At 42.0% G+C, this 22,474-nt stretch overlaps 1 protein-coding gene across 3 annotated transcripts in view; it reads right to left on the bottom strand.

Annotated features, from left to right (window-relative positions):
• rab36 (RAB36, member RAS oncogene family) overlaps positions 1 to 22,474 on the bottom strand; it is a 77,956-nt gene that overhangs the window by 29,999 nt on the left and 25,483 nt on the right. Inside the window, exons 1-4 of one of the 3 annotated variants that reach the window (XM_068005522.1) lie at positions 17,831 to 17,887; positions 17,525 to 17,626; positions 3,331 to 3,422; positions 318 to 383 (exon numbers count right to left, since the gene is read on the bottom strand). In XM_068005522.1, coding sequence (XP_067861623.1) covers positions 318 to 383; positions 3,331 to 3,422; positions 17,525 to 17,590 — 224 coding nt within the window. In that variant the 5' untranslated portion in view covers positions 17,591 to 17,626; positions 17,831 to 17,887. Of the gene's footprint in view, positions 1 to 317; positions 384 to 3,330; positions 3,423 to 17,524; positions 17,627 to 17,744; positions 17,808 to 17,830; positions 17,888 to 22,474 lie in introns of those variants that run through there. The other 2 variants (XM_068005523.1, XM_068005524.1) reach the window with 2 other exon arrangements.

Here is a 22,474-nt window from a genome sequence, read left to right as displayed (position 1 = left end):
ATCTTTAACTGCAGAAAAATTACATTGGGGGAAATTTTAACCCCCCACGATCTCACCTCCAACCTTCCATCCATGACCTCACCATCTGGCTACCAGCCGAGGAACAGAAATTTTTTTTTAAAATGAGGTCCTGCCATTAAATTCGGCAGGACCACCGTGTTACCCAGGTTTCCCAGTCGCTACGAAATGCTCCCCCAACCCCACTCCTTTCCCGCCTCCCTGTGAATATTGGAACCTTGGCGTCTATGCAATTTAAACACATTAGATTTGCCTCAGATGCAGTTTATCATAATAAAGGGAAATAAGTAAACACTCACCTGTTAATAAGGCACGTCTTCCCAACATATAGGTCCCCAACCACCACCACCTTTGACATTTTGAGTCTGTAGGGGCAACGACACAACAAAGCTTCACTGTTAAGTGGATTAGCTTTTGTTCCTGCTTGCACCTTCCACTCTTTATCCCCTGTCTACTCTACGTCCTGCTTCCTGCACCTCACCCCTATATTAGACCCCTCCGCCTTAGCACCTCCCTACACGTTCAAAAAGGTTTCCAGAATACCTACTTTTTCGATTGTGCCTTTGGGCATCCTCCTAATTCCTGCTCAGCTCCGACCCCCCCGCTTTATGAAGTGTCCTGCGGCTTTTCATTATGTTAAAGATCTTATGCAAGTGAAATGTATTAGTATTAATATTAATATTTTTTTAGCAAAACTGCTATAAGCATAAACATGCCCAAATATTGGTTAAAAAAAGTACTCCTAAATTAACTTGACCCAAGTAATGTGCTTCATTGCAATGCCAAACAGTTCATGGGAAAGAAAGAAAGAGTGAGGCTGTTACTTTTGCTTATTTTGGTGATAAGTTGTAAACCTACTTCTGGTGTGATTACTGTAAGCTCATTTTCTGCTAAGGAATCAGATGCAGCCACAACACAAATTGAACCAAGTTTTATTTCAAAATGGTAACTGGTTTCCAGGATGACAGAAACAGGAATGAAAGACAACCTTGTATTTAAAAATGAAGCTCAATTAGAAAAAAAAAAGGACAAGTAAAAGTTCTGAGCTTTTCGCACAGTTAAACATCTTTGTAGAAAAAAAACAAGAAAAAACAAAAGCAAAACTTTGGAAGGAGACATCAGTGTAAGGATCCTCCACAAAGCGAGCTTCTGAACAGTCAGAGAGAAAGCACTGTCATCTGATCAGCAGGGCTGGATCCCAGAGGTGAAAAGGTTGGTTGATAACTCAGTAAACCACTCATCCCTCCATGAAAAGCTTTCTAAAAAAAAATGATTTTCTCAAGACACAACAGATGCTTTGAAAGTAGATGTTATTAAGCATAGCATCTTACAGTACAGAAGGAGACCATTCAGCCCATTGTGCCTGTGTTAGCTCTTTGAAAGAACTATCCAATTAGTCAGTAATGAAGAAAATAATGGCACTATAAAGAGTAATAAATCCTCAGGGCCAGATGGTTTCCATCGGGAACCATTCCTTTAGATTGGAAAATTGCACATGTCACTCCACTATTTAAGAAAGGCGAGAGAGGGAAACCAGGGAATTATAGACCAGTTAGCCTAATAACTGTTGTCGGGAAATTACTAGAGTCTATAATTAAGGAAAGAGTGACAGAACACCTTGAAAATTGACGAACTGATTGAATTTTTGAAGAGGTGTCTAAAGTAGTGGACAGTGGAAAGTCTATGGATGTTGTTTAAATGGATATCCAAAAGGCATTCGATAAAGTCCCTCATAAGAGGCTGTTAGCTAAGTTGAAGCTCATGGAATTGAGGGCAAATTATTGACCCGATTAGGAAATTGGCTGAGCGGCAGGAGACAGTGAGTAGGGATAATGGGCAGGTACTCATATTGGCAGGATGTGACTAGTGGTGCCCCACATGGATCTGTGTTGGGGCCTCAACTATTCACTGTATTTATTAATGACTTAGATGACAGGATAGAAAGCCGTATATCCAACTTTGCCGATACAAAGATAGGCAATGTTGTAAATAGTGTAGACAGAAGCAGAAAATTACAGAGCGATATTGATAGATTAAGTGAATGAGCAAAATTGTGGCAAATGGATTTCAATGTAGGCAAGTGTGAAGTCATCCACTTTGGACCTAAAAAGGATAGATCAGAGTACTTTTTAAATGGTGAAAAGCTCAAAACAGTGGAGGTCCAAAGAGACTTAGGGGGCCATATCATATGTACATCGATCATTAAAATGTCATGGACAGGTACAGAAAATAATCAAAAAGGCTAATGCGGGCCTTTATATCTAGAGGACTAGAATACAAGGGGGTAGTGTTAATTGTGGCATGTAATTTATGTCAATTAACATAATATGTCAATAAATTAACAATATGCTACAGCTATACAAAGTGCTGGTTAGACCACACCTGGAGTACTGTGTTCAGTTCTAGGCACCTTAGGAAGAATATATTGGCCTTGGAGGGAATGCAGCGTAGATTTATCAGAATGATACTTGGACTCCAGGGGTTAAATTATGAGGAGAGATTATACAAACTAGGGTCGTATTCCCTGGAATTTAGAAGATTAAGGGGTGATTTGATCAAAGTTCTCAAGATATTATGGGGAACTGTCAGGGTAGGTAGAGAGAAACTATTTGGGCTGGCTGGGGAATCTAGGACTGGGGGCATAGCCTAAAAATTAGAGCCAGGACTTTCAGGAGTGAAGTTAGGAAACATTTCTACACGCAAAGGGTGGTAGAAGTTTTGAACTCTCTTCCGCAAACAGTAGTTGATGCTAGTTTAATTGTTAATTTTAAATCTGAGATTGATAGATTTTTGTTAACCAAAGGCATTCAGGGATATGGGGCTAAGGCAGGTATATGGAGTTAGGTCACAGATCAGCCATGATATCAGTGAATGGCAGAACAGGCTCAAGGAGCTAAATGGCCTACTCCTGTTCCTATGTTCCCACTCCCCCGCTCTTTCCCTGTAACCCTGCAAATTTTACCTTTTCAAGTATATATCCAATTCAACATATAAAAACATCATTCCTTAATAAATAACCCAGTCACATTATCTGCTCAGTATTATGTTAAGAGTGCCTCAGCCTTTAAAGTAACTTGATATTGGTTACTCAACTCAAATAAAGCTCCCATTTATTCAGCAGAGTAATTGTTGAGCAGGTAATGCCTACAAAGATTAAAAGAATAGAGTAATTCATCAACTAGCCCCTTTCCTTAAACTCAAGCTACATGAGTCAACAGAAGAAACACTGTATCTCTTAATTAAATTATTCTCTAACAAATCTGACTGAACCAAGTCTCTGATATCTTTCACTGCATGTCTCAAATTACTTACCCGACATTTCTGGTTTGTCGCTCTTGGCAGGCATATTTAACTTGAACATGGAACTGATCCTTAAACTGGAGACAAGCTTCAGGTCTGTAAAACTGCAGCAAGATTAAAAATAGATTACTGTCAGTGTCCAGTCAAGTAAGGAACATTTTTGTCCCAGATATCTGTGCATTTATGTGGATGGCTTTAACAGGGAGCGCCTTGATTCAGATTATTCAGCAAGGTTATTTCTAACATTAGCGACCCCTGCCCAGCTACTCTAATGCTACACTGGTGTTAGCAACCCAATTTGAACCCTTATACTTCTCCAACCCCATGGGGCAGTAGTTCGATACTCCAATCTATGCATTGGATCAGGAGATAGAATTCAGGGCACATAATTCCAAATGAAGAAAGACTATCTTGATCATCCCATTTTCCCATCGGAAAGAGTCAGCAAACAGTTGCAAGGCAATAAAAGGGGACTAAAAACAGTGCTAAAGCATACAGTTAATGCCAAAAAGTAATGTGGACTCAGCACAAGTGAACACTCTCAACAATCAATCACAGTCATAACCAGTGTTGGGCAATGGAGATGATTGAATAAATTTTAACCCCACCTGACCAGTGGGAACGTTGCAGGCTGGGTGGTGGTGGTGGGGGGGGGGGGGGGGGGGGAGAAAAGGAGAGAGCGGAGATCTTGTGGTATTCCCAACAACGTTCCCGCTCCTCACCATTTTTACTTACCTGACTTCAGGTACGGGAAGGCCGCCCACCCCAGAGGAGTGGGGGCCTAATTTAAATGGCAGTGTTGCATCCTGATTACCTAATGAGCTTGAAATGATGGGGGCCACTTTGCCTATCTGCATACAATTTCTGTGGTCTTTGTGTGTGCTGCTCATAATGTAGATTAGGTTTTGAGCAATGATATTCTCCACTGGAACATATTTTCAGATTCCTTAAGAGTCACAGACGTAAATGAATAGTTGACGGAAGCAAAAAAGCCAGCTACCGGGCGACTTTCTTCATATTCAACAAGTGGCTTTTAACAATTAAATTCACTGTATGTGAAAAACAAGAAGTGTTTGCTCTCATGGGCCATGTACCAGCTCTAACCTACTGCCAACTCTCTACTGAATATCTACTAATGCCATTCTGTTATTGACTTCTAGGAAGAGTGCAAGAACAGCTTGAGCTGACTTCTCTCCCATCCCTCCCCACTTTCCCTCTTCGTACAGATTCCATTTGGTCCCACCTTGCTGATGTGTCAGATGATACCTTGCTGGATCGAAGCCCTCATTTTAACAACATGAAGAAATGCCATTGAAAAGGACTTGAATGTGAAATACAGGCAGCCCTCTGTGTGAGAGAGAGAGAAGCCAGAGACACTCTGTTTCTGTCCATTCAAAGGAGTATAGGAGCAGCCGAGGCAATTCTCCTTCCTTCTCCCAGTTTGTGGACAAATACCCTACTTTTGCTCAGCCCAGGAAAAGCTGGGCTTAAAAAAGATTTCCACATGTTACAAGAGGATTTGAGTACAGGAATAAGAAAGGAAGGAGGGAGAAAACAGGGAACTACAGACCTGTTAGCCTGATATCAGTAGTAGGGAAAATGAGAGAATCTATTATAAAGGATATGATAACAGGACACTTAGAAAATCATAATAGGATTTGGCAGAGTCAACAATGGATTTATGAAAGGGAAATCATGTTTGACAAATCTATTGGAGTTCTTTGAGGATGTAACTAGTAGAATAGGTAAGGGGGAACCAGTGGATGTGGTGTATTTGGATTTTCAGAAGCCTTTCGATAAGGTCCCACACAGGAGATTGGTGAACAAAGTTAGAGCACATGAAATTGGGGGCAATATAATGGCATGGATTGAGAATTGGTTAACAGACAGAAAAGAGAGTAGGAATAATTGGGTCTTTTTCAGGTTGGCAGACTGTGACTAGTGGGGTACCTCAGGGATCGGTGCTTGGGCCCCAGCTATTCACAATCTATATCAATGATTTGGATGAGGGGACCAAATGTAATATTTCTAAATTTGCTGATTATTCAAAACTAGGTGGGAATGTCAGTTGTGAGGAGGATGCAAAGAGGCTTCAAGGGGATATAGCCAGACTAAGTGAGTGGGCAAGAACATGGCAGATGGAATATAATGTGGAAAAATGTGAAGTTATCCACTTTGGTAGGAAAAACAGAAATGCAGAGTATTTTTTTAAAATGGTAAGATATTGGGAAATGTTTATGTTCAAAGGGACCTGGGTGTCCTTGTACATGAGTCACTGAAAGCTAACATGAAGGTACAGCAAGTAACTAGGAAGACAAATGGTACGTTGGCCTTTATTACAAGAGGATTTGAGTACAGAAGTAAAGACGTCTTACTGCAATTATATAGGGCCTTGGTAAGACCGCACCTGGAGTATTGTGTACAGTTTTGGTCTCCTTACCTAAGAAAGGATATACTTGCCATAGAGGGAGTGCAACGAAGGTTCACCAGACTGATTACTGGAATGGCAGGACTGTCGTATGAGATTGAGTAGACTAGGCCTGTATTCTCTCGAATTTAGAAGAATGAGAGGTGATCTCATTGAAACATACAAAATCCTTACAGGGCTCGACAGGGTAGATGCAAGGAAGATGTTTCCCCTGGCTGGGGAATCTAGAACCAGGGGTCACAGTCTCAGAATAAAGTGTAGGCCATTTAGGACTGAGATGAGGAGAAATTTCTTCACAGAGGGTGGTGAATCTTTGGAATTCTCTACCCCAGAGGGCTGTGGAGGCTCAGTCATTGAGTACATTCAAAACAGAGATCAATAGATTTCTAGATATTAAAGGCATCAAGGGATATGGGGATGGTGCAGGAAAATGGCGTTGGGGTAGAAGATCAGCCATAATCTTGTTGAATGGCAGAGCAGGTTGAGGGGCCGGATGGTCTACTCCTGCTCCTATTTCTTATGTTCTTATGTTCTTCAATGAGTTTGTGCTATCTCAATCCAGTTCCTAGTGGGCAACTTCCCCTAACTTGGCTCCAAATTTAAACAGAATTTGAAAGTAATTCACTGTGTGATCTGCTTTGTATTTGAAAGATGTGATAAGGTATAATATAAATGCAAGTTTTTTGTCCAATTGGGAATCTCATTCAGAAAGGCTGATGTGGAACATGAGAAAATATCCCACTTCTGAATTTAGGGTTATGGCATGTTTCTGGGCACAGTGGCTCTTTGGGCAATTCAATCTACATCTAACTGCATTATACCTGACTTGGGTCAGGGTGATGCTGACACGGAGTGCCCAAAATGCAAAATGTTCCATTCCCCGGCACCAATAATCCGAATTTTGACAAGCACTTCATTTACAAAAAAAATGTCAATAAATAAAATTGAAAAGAAGTTATTGTGCTGGGGAGGGGAAGTTGAGAATACACAAAAAGATTATTAAACTGATCACATAATGATATAAAGAGTACAAAATACCAATACCTAACTGCTTTAAAGACATCCCCTTTCAAAACCACAAGAATTCACATGAGAACTCAACAGGTCCAGTAACATTACTTATGCCTACTTTCCAACATTCTTATTGATCCGCTTGGAAAACGCCCACTGCCAGTTCAGCTTTGAACCTTACCAATGACACAGAAAGACTTTTGGGTGACCTTATGTGTGACTGAAAAACAGTAGCAAAATGCAGACTTAGCAGGGAAGAATTACCAATTCAGGGCACACAACAGCCTGAATCACTAAACCTGAACGGACAGCCATTTCATTCCTGATACAAAAGCTTAAATCTCATCAAATCTTGCAGCGGATTCCTTGGTGGCATGATCCATAACAATCCATTTTAATACAGAAAGGGAGATCCCTTTGATCTTACGGATTGTTTCTGATAAATGGCATCAAAGGTTTTTATGCAACATTCCAATTATTATAGTGCTGTACCTTTAACCACGGCAGGACTGAGTAAATAAACACTTTTATACTATGATTACTGTGAACAGGGCAGCATGGTGCCCAATGTACTGTGTCAGAGGATAGTTGGACATTGTTTAGTGCCAATGATTTCCTACAAGCTGAGTTACCAATTTCAGCCATAGTGTCATGGAGGTACCAGACATTTCCTCACAAGGAGGAAGGAAAAAAAAAAGATGCACACTCAGGTCATTCACGGGGTGCTGCTGAGCACTTCTTCATAAGAAGGAAGGAAAGTAAGAGAGAGACATAAATATAGCTAAGCAGGCGGGCTATTCTCAATCAGCCCTAGAGGGCAATGATACAGTATCACTTTCATTTATCCTGTTGCCAAGGGAAGATGCGTGGCACAGGAAGATTTTATAGGAAGATAAAAACAAATATAAAATATAATAATTAATGTAAATAGAAAAACCTACTTAAACAGAGGCAGAGTGCACACAGTTGGCAGATGAGTTAGCATCCTGCTGAGAGTACCAAATGAAAGGCTAGAAAGTAGATTTTATATCAATCCAGAGAGTAGATTATCAGCGAACGCTCCTGGCCTGTTGAGAGCGTGAGATGGGAAATTCTAAATGCAGAGAATTAAAAACGAAGTTTGAAGGGGAGAAAAGATGCACATTGGGTGATCATTATTTGGCCTTTGGAGTGTAGAATAAAAGGTTGCAGGTAATGAAAATGATGAACAGTTGCAAAACACTCAGGTTCTTGAAATATGGGCATTAAATTGAGGACCATCCTCAAAAATGATGAGTGGTCAGCTGACTTTGAGGGGTTTGAACATGTCTCTGCATTTCTAAAGAATATGAGAAATTTGCAGGGATTCTTTCTGTACAGGTCCAAAAGATGAACAAATCCTTCAGTACACAAAAGGGTTTAATTCTGGTCTAATTCATGGTCTAATCATTCAGTGATAGTACCGCAAAGAATTCATTCTCAAAGCTGTTCTGACCAATAATTGATTTTTCCATTAGGAAGAGAACAAAAAAAAAATACAAAAGCTTCAAATCTCAAGTGTGTGCCAATTGCTGTATGATTGGCTGGAATTGAAGTGAAGAGTGGAGAATGCAGCAAAATACATAATTGTGATTCTTGCCATAGAAAAATAAAGAGAATTGGTGAGTGAGAGTAATTATGAGAGAATGAGAACATTATTGACGTGTTCAGATAAGGATATAAATAGAAAGAGCGAAAGCTTGAGAGAAAGAGAAAGATGCTCGTCATCTGAACCCCGAGATGTGATCATTCTTATTCTATCCACCTATTAGTTTAATTTGCAATGAAATGAACTTGACCTGTCATATTGTGATGTGGAGATGCCGGTGATGGACTGGGGTTGACATATTGTGGAGGGCTAATTTTTCCTTCACCTACTTTTCCTGGTGGCAGGCATCTTGGCCACAACTAAGGATAAGGGCGCATCGTTTAGTTGACTTGTGATTTGATGGAAACAGAGCTTAATCATATGTCACATAGAGAATATTTCAGTACTAAGTCTTTTTAACATGACTTTAGACAGAGAGATTAATGCAAATTAAAAATTTGTATTGTTTGTCTGTATCTTGAAGGGAGTTCTATTGACTGTGACAAAAGTGTTGAAAGACTATCCTGTTTTTATGAGACACAACGGGGTCGATTATGGCGTGGAGCGCTGATCGGGCAGGCGGTGGGCCTGCCTCACTCACCTGAAGGCATCAGCAGGAGGCCCAATCAATTTTGGTGGTTGGGCCTTATTTAAATAGAATAGATGAGTTGCCAGCACTAATGGCGCTGCTTATAGGCAATTCGTCATTTGGGAGAGAAGGAAATCTGATAAGGCAAGTGCTCATCATGGCTCTGCAGCAGCACCTTAAAGGGGAGGGCTGGGGATAAACAAAGTATCAGAGTTTAGTGGCAGGGAAATTTCATGAGCACATTTAGCAGCAAGGCACTGAATTCATGGAAGCCTTTAAAGGATCCATGTGCTCAAGAGACTGAAGACAGAAAATGAGTGCTAGACCTGACTCTGGCTTTCCCTGACTGCAGCTAAGGAATCCTTCAAATAGCATTTACAAGTAGTCGCCTCCCAACTTGTTCCACCTTGGTTTGCTGGCGGGTTCAGGAAGTAGCAGCGGCATTGCTGATTGACAGGAATATGACATTGTGGGTCCTGACAATACCAGTGGATCCCATGTTTGAATACTTTAATTAGACCCCCGCCTGTGTCCAGTGGGAGCGCTGACCACTTAAATCAAGGTTTGAAAATCTGAATGGATGGTAAGCCAGCGGACTTTTTTCCGCCTGATTTTCGTTCTGCTATCACCCTATTTACAGGCGGAAACAAGGCAGTAGCCGGACAAAAATCATCCACAAGCTGTCTACATGAGAGCAGCTAGCCTATTCAATATTTGTGTCAGCTAGGGTACAGTAGCTTTGTTCTACCGGGATAATTGAATTAGTGGTCCCTTAGAAAACAATGAGTATTTTATCTGTAAACTCTAATCAGACACAATGGGCTCGATTTTTAGACGTCCGAGCGGGTGGGTTCGTGGCGGGGGGGCTCCAAAAATCAGGGATTCCTGGGGCAGGTCCGGAGCCCGGCTCCAATCCGCCCACTTCCGGGTTCCCCAGTGACGCGCATAGATGAGCGCGCAGCCCCCGCATGCAGGACTCCCGCCGGCAATTAAAACCAGCGGGATCCGACTTAAGGCAATTAATTTCATAGTGCAGGTCATTAGCAGACCTGATTTGTAGGATATTTTAGGAGGGGTGGGATTTTCATCCAAACTAAGAGTGTTTCCTGTACTGGGGAAAACACCCCCAGTTGAAATGGACGTGTTGCAGCCACCAGCCTGTGGCAGCTGCAAAGGTCCATTTGACAGGTGCGGGGGGAGACCCTCATTCATTGCAGGAGGCCATTCCAACACTTCGGACAAAGTTTGGCCTGCACCACCCTCCTCCTAACAATAAAATTCACAAACTTGCAACCTCAACCCCGGTGTGCAGACACATTTACCTACCTTGCAGACCCCCTCAAACGTACATCTTCTGGATGGGGGCCGCCATAGCTGCAGTCATGACCTCCTCGAAGGACGAATAGCATCACCAGCCTCGCCAGCCACCTCACACACGTGAAGCTCCACAACACAGTACTGTGACACATCCATCTGCACAGCAGGAGGGAGGGCAACCGCAGAGAGAGATGCATCGCAGAAGGCACTACCCTCGCCACAGGGTCTACAGACCGAGGCTCAGCTTCCTGGACCTCTGAGCAGCAGTGCACATGGAGGCTCAGAGTCACTCGACAAGTAGTCGGACACATCTGCAGCCTCCTTCATGCCAAGCCGCTCCCGGCTGGCCCGAGCATCATCATCTTACCTGTCGCTGTCAAAGTCATCACTACCCTCAACAACTTCTCCTCCGCATCCTTCCAGGGTTCAACCGGGGACATCCCCGACATCTCTCAGTCGTCTGCACAAAAGAGCCCTGCAAATACACCTACACCCACTCTGCAGTGACACAATGGGTGGCATCAGTTGTGCGTCTTCATGGTGATCCTCAGGAAAGGGCATTATTGCACACACCAGACAAGATTTGCAAAGACGTGGCAGTAGTGGTGACAATATAATTTGCAATGTGAGTTGATCAGAAATCAAATAAAAGTAAAAACCATGACAAACCCTCAAACACCCTTGTGCATCCCTTTCATGCTCACGACATGTTTGCCTTACGCTTCCTACTGCACATATGTGATGCATGCCCTGTGGCTGCAGCACAGGTAGTGGCAGCTTGGGTGGAGCTGACCGTGAAAGAGATGCATCAGAGGGTGAGTATGAGATAGAGCCATGAGATTGTATGAGGATTGGGTTGAGTGGTAGTGGTGGGATGAGTACTGGCGAGGTGAGTAAGTGCAGGTAAGATGAGGATGAGCTTCGAGTGGGTGCGAGGAGTGATGTGATAGAGTAGTGCTGGCAGTGCAGAAGGAGATGTGGGGTGGGGGCGGTGATGTGGCAGACGGAGTGTAGGGGAACGAGTAAGTGTACTCACTTCGGCTGACCTACTAAGGTCATTGAAGCGCCTCCTGCACTGTATGCAGGTGCGTGGTGTGTTGGTGGTGCTGGTGACCTCCTCTGCCACCTCGACCCAGGCCTTTGTGGTGGCAGAGGCAGGCCACTTCCTCCTGGTGGAAGATCTCCCTCCTCCTCCTCAACCCATCCAGTAAGACCTGGAGTGAGGCATCATTAAACCTGGGAGCAGCTGGGATGCTCCATGCTGTAATTTTGCCTATTTTCTGCAGCATCAGTCAGTGGAGGACTGCCCCTTTAAATAGGGCTCCTCCAGCTGTCAGCCTATGATGCGGGATCGCAGTCCGCCCGCTGCGCAGCTTTCCAGCGTGAAACCCGGAAGCCAAGGTAAGTGGCTTCAATTAGGCTGCGATCGCGTGGGGAACCCACCGATTTTACTGGGCGGTTACCCATGCGCCCAGTCGGCCCCCGCTGGCAACCCGCCTCCCTCCTAATATCGAGCCCTATGAATGGTTTCTGCTTCATTCAGATATCAAAAGCCAATGAACATTGGCCACCTGTTATATCCCCCACCCGTCATATGCCCCATTTGATATTCAGTTCCATTCATTTCAATGGAAGTCAATTGACTGTTCATGCAACATCGCCTGTTTTGCGCTACCGTTCAAGCCGGATTTCTACCCCTTCATTTCCTTATTGTTGCAGTCATTCTCTGAATATCTTTCTCCAGATTCCTTTTCTGAATTGACTTTGGTCTGGTGCAATACCTACGTCTTTTGCCTTGTGCCATACCAAAGTCTCTAACTTTCACCTCATCATGCTGAGGTTATCAAAATTTCAATTTTTAGAATAAGCACTCGGTCAATCACTATAACATTCGCATGGGAGGTATAATGGACACAGTCAGAGTTTCCAGCCTCAAATTGTGATTTGCACGCGTGGTTTGAAGAAAATAAGAAATAGGAGCAGGAGTAGGCCAGAAGGCCCTTGAGCCTGCTCCACCATTCAATAAGATCATGGCTGACCTTTGGCCTCAATTTCCCGCCCGATACCCATATCCCTTGATTCCCCTAGAGTCCAAAAATCCATCTATCTCAGCCTTGAATAGACTCAATGACTCAGCAGCCACAGCCCTCTGGGGTAGAGAATTCCAAAGAGTCATAACTCTCTGAGTGAAGAAATTCCTCCTCATCTCAGTCTTAAATGTGCGACCCCTTATCCTGAGACTATGCCAGTTCTATCCTGAGTTCTAGACTCACTAGCTAGGGGAAACAACCTCTCAGCATCTACCCTGTCAAGCCCCCTCAGAATCTTATATGTTTCAATGAGATCACCTCTCATTCTTCTAAACTCCAGAGAGTATAGGCCCATTCTACTTAATCTCTCAACGGACAACCCTCTCAGCTGATAATTGACAAAAGAACCAGAGGGGAGATGAAGAGAATTTTTTTTTAATGCACCAAGATGTTATGATCTGGAATGCACTGCTTGAAAGGGTGGTGGAAGCAGATTCAATAGTAACTTTCAAAATGGAATTGGATAAATACTTGGAGGAAAAATTAGCAGGGCTGTGAGAAAAGAGCAGGGGAGTGGGACTAATTGGATAGCTCTTGGAAGGCACAGGCACAATTGGCCTCCTTCTGTGCTGTATGATTCTATATGTAGGAATTAGTTCTCATGTCCCACTGTTTCAAAACAGGAATTCTACTCATACCGTGTTTGCATGAGGTACTGCAACAAAATAGTTACCAAATTAGATAAGTTAGTGACAGTTAAGTGCTACACTACCTCTGGGTCACAGAAATGCTACAAATAATCAACTTCGTATCATTTGTATCAGTGAGAAACCAAATATCTCAACCCATGACATGTCATGGACAGCTAAAGCATGTGATTTAAAGCCCTCTATAAGTAAAGCTGACTGGATAACTCATGAGTGAGTTACTTTCAGTCTCAAATTACATTACTGGCTATGTGGTGATCTATAAATTTTTTGCCAGTTGAATTCTGGCTGCAGAGTCAATCTCACAACGAACCATGCAGACTCACGATCCACAATACCAACTAGAGCTTGAAGGACGAGATTTTCAATCATCTCAATCAATTCGTTCTGAATATCCTTGGACAGATAATGGTCAGCAATCTCCTTTCACTTGATGCATCTAAGATGGCAGGTAGCTCAGTCCACGGTTTAAAATATACGCATTTGACGATTCCCAAACAGGCTCGCATTAAATTTTTTTTTGGTAAGAAATAATGTTTACTGGTGGAGGAGATTTCAAATAACTTCACAAGGTTTATAGTGCAACAAATATATGTCAGAAAGTGCACTGTCTCTTATAGTTTCAGCAAAGATGCAGAACTTACATAAATAACAGAAAACAACTGGTGTAATACATAAATATATGTTTAGAGATAAAATACTGGAAATCTAAAAAAAAACAGAAAATGCATAGCAGCTGGAAAGATAAAAAAAAAGAGTAAAAATTTAACCCGAGAGTCTTACACTCCAAATTTAAGGTTTAGAAGATATGTCACAATTGCTAAGAACAAAAATAAATGAATGAATGAAACTTATTACCCTCTATTGCTGCAATGACTGTAACTTTTTATATATAATGGGTCAGAAATTGCTGCAACAGCGGGTTTGGCGGTGAACGCTGTTAATTGGACTTATGCTCACCATTGACATCGCGCTATACTTGCGCTGAAAATTGCTGGAACATCAATCCAATAAAGGTGCATCGATGTCAATGTCGCATCTGGGGCCTCATGATATTGTGCCCAGTGGATTATCACCTTAACCAATGAAAGAAAAGGATAGAGAAAGAAATACAGCGAGAGATGGAGAAGGAAACAGGGTGAATTAGAGTCAAACAAAATACAGAGACACAAAAAGGAATAAAGAGAGGGAATTGGATAAGTTCAAAGGGAATTGGATAAGCACTTGAAGAGAAAAAATTTGCAGGGCTACGGCGAAAGGGCGGGGGGGACTAACTGGATTGCTCTTGCAGAGAGCCGACATGGGCATGATGGGCCGAATGGCCTCTTTCTGTGCTGTAACCATTCTATGATTCTAACAGAGTGGATTAAGAGAAAGAAAAAAAGACAGAAAGGAAAAGTTAGAAACAAAATTAAAAATAACAAGCAGAAGAGAACATTGTAATCCAGTTGTATTTGGGAATTGCTGTATTGGTCCTTGAGAAGTTAATGAGTGAATGGCAGGGTAGGTGAGCGAAATGTACAAACATTCTTGACCCATGAAGTATAGAACCAGCAGCCCTGTCCATCATGATCTGGAATAGTGGAACACCCAGTGGGTGCACCTTTGCGCTGCTTTCATAGGAAAATAGGAATTGCTAGACCAAAAAATCCAAGGTCCATCTAATTCGCTTTCTACCATTCTGGTAGTCGCAGGACACAATGATAATGGAGTTATTGACTAATCATAGCAATCAATCTCCTATCAATGAGTCCACAACAGACCCAGAAATCTCACCAAGAAAACCCCAGTGGTGGAGAGCTTTGGGAACCATAGGTCCAAAGTCAGCTGTTCCTCCCAAGCATGCTACACTTACCACATCATATCTCAAATTATTCATTTATTGTATCCCAAAATGTTATTTTCTGAAAGAAATTTATCTAGTTTGCATTTGAATGAGTGATCCAATTCATAGTGCCGAAACAGCTTTGTATCCTGAAAATTGTCTTCCCACACTAACAGGAATGTGGATGGCAGGACTGGCACAAAAATACTGCCATGGCAGATAAAAAGAATTTTTAAAAACCTCTAGGAACAATTCACTACCTGCCGAAGAGAGACTTCACAGCATCATTGGGAACATTTATGGGCATCCCAAGGTTGTGTTTCAGGTCAGGACCATAAATCACATCATTAACAGGATCCTCTACGACATTAATTACCAGCTCTAAATAGCTACAGTGGGAATGATTTGTAATAATGTTGTAAATCCAGCAATTTAACGATCGCCATTCAGCTCAAAGGGGAGCCTCATGGCAAGACCAAGTGGCAAAAATTGTCCAGTAATTTGCGGAGGATCGGAACTCATGGCATATCTCTATTACTCCGCAAATTACTGGATATTTTACTAATTAATAATGGCATGCGACATTAATGCGACATTCTATTGGCGTGACTTCCCAGCAATTTCTGGCTCAATGTATCTATTGATTTCAACTATTACAAAACTGGAAATGCCTTTAGTGGAGCCGCTGACAGCCGGGAAGCAGCGAGTGTAGGACGCTGTGCGGTGCCCACTCCTCCGTAAACCCAACATCAACTGATTGTGGAACCCGCTAAATCTGCGATTCTGGCACGCTCCAACATTTCGAATGTCGTGGAGGTCACGGCAACGGGGCTCTGAAGCTGGGGCTGCATTCCGAGGAGCTGACCAATGGTGCTCACCAAGCAAATGCATGCGTTGCACAGTCTTAACACTATCCTTGGTCATTTAGTTCCCATCTGCCACTGCAAATAGCACAAGAATCCAGAATAAATGTCTCCCCTCTCCCCCCTCAACACACACTTAATTAATTCCATGTGTTCTAAATATAGAGTTCTAAGAACGTAAGGAAAAGATGGATGCAACTTCAGGTGAGAAGCAGATGTGCGGTTAAATGTGAATATCCAAAAGTTGCTGTTTGAGTTGCGACGCTCGGCTGTTAGCTTCACAAAATGGCATCTTGCCCTTAGCCTCCCTGTTCTTTTTAGGAACTTGCTGTATTTGCCTATTAAACTCGCCACACAAAATAAGTCTTGTGTAAGTACCCTTTTAATGATGTGATAATTACTGCCAATCAGCTTCTCTGGCACCAACAATTAACAATGACAAATGTGGAGTCTCAGTCCTTCAGGTTTTGGATTTTTCAGAGATTTTAAAAATGTCCAAATTTTTAATTTTTTTCTAACTTTTCCTTCCTGTCTCTTTATCCAATCTTTCTTCCCTTCTCTTTCAGTACCTGATTTGACATTGAATTCACCCCCTTTAATTCACCCTCCTCTGTCCTTCCTGTGTTTATTTCCCAATCCTTAAATCGCATTGGTTAAGGAGATACCCTGGTCCCAGATGCCCAGTTTCTCTCGCTGCACTGTTATCAGCTCGCACTTTCAGCAACTTTGTGGGCAAAAATGTTTTGAGCTGAAGGGTGCAGGGGGCAAGTCTAACTAATGGCAGATGCCAATAGATGCCCTGCTACAGAAAATTCTGGACCAATGTTTTTAATTAATCTTAAACCAGATGGGAAAGAAGCAAAGTCGTGGCTGGACTGGGTTCATGTCTTGACTTCTGACATTTCATTTGCTGAAGCTGGCAATTCATTAATGTCTCCAATTGTAAGAAAGACCATAGTGAGAAGAGACCATTGGATCCATCAAGCCTGCTCCATCCAAAGTCCAAGTGTGATAATTATATTGTGCACTCCCCTCCATGCTGTACTTTAAGCAACACTAAGTTCCTTCCTCTAACTCTAAAAAATCAAGCAATGCTATTAATACCTCTCTAACCCTCAATCCCCCTTATTAGCTCATATCCAGTCAGCTCCTTTTAAAAGGTGTTAATTGACCATCAATCAACTACTTTCTCTGGGAGTCTGTACCACATCTCAACTATCAACAGATTTGAAAAAAAACTTAATTCTATTTTAAAAACCAGACGTTTGGTGCTCAATTTTTATTTTAAAAAAAAACTTATGACACCAGTCGAACACCAGATTGTTTGGTCTAAAATTACATGTGTATCGAAGTGTAACATTTGAAGTGGTCAGAACCAAGTTACATCATTTATCTCTGTAGGCTAATAGTTTTGTGGTTTGCTAATGATAACTTTTGGAATGATAGGAATGTCGGGGGGGGGGGGGTGGTTAGTAAAAGGAATCAGCAACTCCTGACTACTCACTTCAGCCTTGCTGAGCTTTCAAATAAAATCAGCCAGTTTTCAAAGAAAAAAAAAGCAATGGCTGCCCCATTCCCGTGTCAACTTTCATCCCTCCTTGATGACTGAAGCGCCCTGTAGCTGGCACTACCTGAGTTTCTCGTTTCTCCTGTTGTTGCCATGGCTGGTGTTACTAGCGTTTAAAACAAAACCCCAGCTGTCATTGTGTAACATTTACATTTCAACCCAAAACAGCCCGGCTCCTCGACCAACAGCACGTCATCTCCCGCACCACACAAACTGGAGCATTTGTGGTAGAAACACATAAAAAAATAAAGACAAACCATGACCTTGGGGAATCTGGAGATCACTCGGTCCCTGCTGACAGGTGGGGCGTATAAGATACCGTTATTCATCCTTTACCTTCTGCGTGGAATTCTTTTGATTATTTCCTGCATTAAATCAAAGAAAGATCAGAGCAAGCGGCAGGAAAAATATAGACAAAGTATCGACTTCGCGTCCGGAAAAGGCCGCAGATTACTCGGGGCAGGAGTATACACCAACTCCTACCTTTGAAAGGGGGTCTAAGGCAATGGCACCTGTTAACTTTTTACTAATGGCATTAAAAAAAAAAGTAACTGGGTGCAATCACTCACCAGCTCTGAGGACACCCGCCTGCTGGCAGCTTCTATGGCAACCAGCGTCTCTAGCTTCTAACACTGACGTCAGGACAGGAGGGGCTTATTTAAAGAAACTCCGGGGTTTTCTTAACTCCTTCAAATTCCTTCGCAGGAGTATTTTAAGACCTCAAATTTCTCCCATTTGGAGTTTGCAGCATTGGATGATTGCTTTAAGTTGTTACTCAGACGAGAGATAACCAGCTTCATATCTTTTGAGTAAAAGCCACATTGTCACTGAGTGATGTCCTGCAATGTCTGTTGAAAGATTGCAGTGATGACTGTGTTGGTAAATGCAACGTCTGGGCCACGAAGATGCTAGGCTCTATTATTTGGTTTGCATTGAGTTTATTTTGATTTCAGCTAAGACAGGGGAGTGGGACTGATTGGATAGCTCTTTCATAGAGATGGCATAGGCACAATGGGCCAAAAGGCTACCTAATGTGCTGTAAGATTCTATGATACAACACAGCCAGATTAAGAATTCTTGGGGCCCTGAGCACTGAATCCATTGGGGCTGGGTGGATTCGTATTATTAAACCATACAGTTCGCCCAAGTGCCATTTAGCCCCTTGAGCCTGTTCCGCTATTCAGTGAGATCATGGCTGATCTGTGACCTAACTCCATATGCCCACCTTAGCCCCATAATCCCTTAATACCGTTGGTTAACAAAAATCTATCAATCTTAGATTTAAAATTAACAACTGAGCTACCATCAAATGCCATTTGCAGAAGAGAGTTCCAAACTTCTACCACCCTTTGTGTGTAGAAGTGTTTCCTAACTTCACTCCTAAAGTCCTGGGTCTAATTTTTAGGCTATATCTTCTAGTCCTAGACAGCGGAAATAGTTTCTTTCTATCTACTCTATCAGTTCCCCTTATTATCTTGAAAACTTCGATCAAATCACCCCTTAATCCTCTAAATTCCAGGGAATACAACCCTAGTTTGTGTAATCGCTCCTCATACTTTAACCCTTGGAGTCCAGGTATCATTGTAGTAAATCTATGCTGCACTCCCTCCAAGGCCAATATATCCTTCCTAAGGTGTGGTGCCTAGAACTGAACACAGTACTCCAGGTGTGGTCTAACGAGGGCTTTGTATAGCTGTAGCATAACTTCTACCCCCTTGTATTCTAGTCCTCTAAATATAAAGGCCAGCATTCCATTAGCCTTTTTGATTATTTTCTGTACCTGTCCATGACATTTTAATGATCTGTGTACATTGACCCCTAAGTCTCTATGGACCTCCACTGTTTCAAGCTTTACACCATTTAAAAAGTACTCTGATCTATCCTTTTTAGGTCCAAAGTGGATGATCTCATACTTGCCTATATTGAAATCCATTTGCCACAATTTTGCCCATTCACTCAATCTATTAATATCTGTAATATCTGTAATTTTATGCCTCCATCTACACTGCTTACAATGCTGCCTATCTTTGTGCCATCAGCAAACTTGGATATGTGGCTTTCTATCCCATCATCTATTTCGTTAATAAATACAGTGAATAGTTGAGGTCCCAACACAGATCCCTGTGGGACACCACTAGGCACATCCTACCAATTTGAGTACCTGCCCATTATCCCTATTCTCTGTCTCCTGCAGCTCAGCCAATTTCCTAACCAGGACAATAATTTGCCCTCAATTGCATAAGTTTCAACTTTAGCTAACAGTCAGTTATGAGGGACTTTATCGAATATCTTCTGGAAGTCCATATAAACAACATCCATAGACATTCCCCTGTCCACTACTTTAGTCATCTCTTCAAAAAATTCAATCAGGTTCATCAGGCATGACCTACCCTCTACAAATTTATGTTGGCTCTCTCTGATCAGCTGAAAATTTTCAAGGTGTTCAGGCATTCTATCCTTAATGATAGAATCCTAGAATCATAAAAAAGTTACAGCACGGAAGGAGGCCATTCAGTCCAACGAGTCCCCACCAGCTCTATGCATGAGCAATCCAGCTAGTCCCACTCCACCGCCCTATCCCCGTAGCCCTTGACATTTTTTCATTTCAAGCACTTATCCAGTTCCCTTTTGAAGGCCATGATTGAATCTGCCTCCACCACCCCCTCAGGCAGTGCATTCCAGATCTCAACCACTTGCTACGTAAAAAGGTTTTCCTTTTGTCATTTTTGGTTCTTTTGCCAATTACCTTAAATCTATGCCCTCTGGTTCTTGACCCTTCCACCAATGGGAACAGTTTCTCTCTACCTACTCTGTCTAGACCCTTCATGATTTTGAACACCTCCATCAAATCTCCTCTCAACCTTCTCTGTTCCAAGAAGAACAATCCCAGCCTCTCCAGTCTATCCACGTAATTTAAGTCCCTCATCCCTGGAATCATTCTTGTAAATCTCCTTTGCACCCTCTCTAAGGCCTTCATATCTTTCCTAAAGTGTGGTGCCCAGAACTGGACACAATACTCCACTTGTAGTCGAACCAGTGTTTTATAAAGGTTCACCATGACTTCCTTGCTTTTGTACTCTATGCCTCTATTTATAAAGCCCAGGACCCTGTATGCTTTTTTAACCGCTTTCTCAACCTGCCCTGTTACCTTCAACGATTTGTGCACATATACCTCCAGATCCCTCTGTTCTTCTACCCCTTTTAGAATTGTGCCCTTTAGTTTATATTGCCTCTCCTCATTTTTCCTACCGAAATGCATCACCTCGCATTGTTCCACGTTAAACTTAAGAACATAAGAAAACATAAGAAATAGGAGCAGGAGTAGGCCAATCAGCCCCTCAAGCCTGCTCCGCCACTCAATAAGATCGTGGCTGAGCTGATCCTAACCTCAAATCTAAATTCATGTCCATCTGCCATCTGTCCGCCCATGCCACCAGCATGTCTATATTCTCTTGAAGTCTATAACTATCCTCTTCACTCTTCAATACCCTTCCTTATGTTAGGCTAACTGATTTATAATTCCTCAGTTTCTCTCTCCCACCATTCTTAAATAGCAAAGTGACATGTACAACTTTCCAATCTAAAGGAATGGTTCCTGAATCAAGAGAACTTTGGAAGATTATAGTTATGGCATCTGCAATGTTCTCATCTATTTTCTTTAAAACTCTGGGATTGGAAACCATCTGGTCCTGGGGATTTGTCACTCTTTAGTGTCATTATTTTCTTCATTACTGTTAATTTGCTTACATTAATTATGGTGAGTCCCTGCCCCGATTCAAAATTAGTTTCCTTGGGGTGTCTGGCATGCTATTCCTCTTTCTCTACTGTAAATACTGACGCAAAATAAATGTTTAATATGTCCGCTATTTCCTTATTTTCATTTACAATATCACCATTATCAGCTTTTAAAGGGACCACATTGCTCTTGACCATCCTCATTTTCCTAATATGATTGTAAACATTTTTTGTGTTGATTTTGATAGCCCTTGCAAGTTTCTTTTCATATTCCCTTTTCGTAGCTCTTACTATGTGTTTTGCCACCCTTTGCTCTTTGTATCTCTCCCAGTTTCCAGGATCTGTGCTAATTTTGCCTCTTTGTATGCTTTTTTGCAATTTTATCTGTCTTTTCTTTTTGTTTTATGTTGTCCTTTACCTCTTTTGTTGTCCATGGCTGTTTTTTTTGGCATGTAGAACTCTTGCTCCTTAGAGCTCCCATAACCAGAACACTCGACTTGCACAGTGCACTTCACCCAACTGCCCACATGTTCAACTTAATTACGGGCATGAGCCTACAACTCAAGAGGCTTCAGGTTTGTGTAAGTAACTAGATTGACTGGAGATCATTCATGTTTTGTTGGCTGTAGAAATAATAATGGAAATGGCACAATGTGAATGCAGTTTGATCCTTTTATATTGGAGGGTTATGCAGTAAGCAGAGCAGGGGTACTGATTCCAGAGGAATTACTACTTGGTGTTATACTGCCAAATTGGTGCTGCATTTACACCAAAATCAGCATCAATTTGGCAATAAGTTGACACTTTAGCAGCAAGATAGTTGCTGGGTACAGACCAGCAACGAAAGACACATCATCCACCAGCCTTCACAGCCAAGAAGTGACATGTCTATTTTTATGTTTTCTCTATGTCACACACCAAACTTACTGAGATGCACTGGCACATCACCTTATCTCAGAGCTATGTCTACATCTGTGAACTAGGAGATGATGCATATGGCATTCATTTGGCACACATTGTCTCACCCAATGGCTGACTCAATGAAGAATTCACAGAGAGGAACAAATACTGACTTCACTCTGCAACGCAATACATTACTGATTAACTTGAAGTTCAATGATTAACTCTAGCAAGAACTGGAAAATATAAATGAATTATTCAAGATGAGTGAGGACAAATATGAAGCAAATAAAGGATTGAAACCAGGGAAAGGAGTAGGACAGTAGCTAAATTATGCGTCCCTGTTACTACCTTTAAGTGAATATATTGAATAGACCTGAGCTATTTGGTTATGTTTGAAAATTGTATGCAAGGTGAATTGGCAGAAGTTTTAAATTCTGTCAAACATGGGTCAACAAAGGAGATACTGTCTCTTGAAATTAGCTTGGAAACATAGTATGGATTGCCTCAAGGGTCAGCATGAGTTGCACACTTCCTCCATTAGGTCATTTAGCTTTTTTTTAAAGAGTGCAGCTACA

The sequence above is a fragment of the Heptranchias perlo genome, chromosome 25 (genome assembly GCF_035084215.1).
Source record: "Heptranchias perlo isolate sHepPer1 chromosome 25, sHepPer1.hap1, whole genome shotgun sequence".
In the NCBI taxonomy this organism is placed as follows: domain Eukaryota; kingdom Metazoa; phylum Chordata; class Chondrichthyes; order Hexanchiformes; family Hexanchidae; genus Heptranchias; species Heptranchias perlo.
The sequence above is the reverse complement of the archived record's forward strand: the minus strand, read 5'-3'. Positions and strand labels throughout refer to the sequence as shown.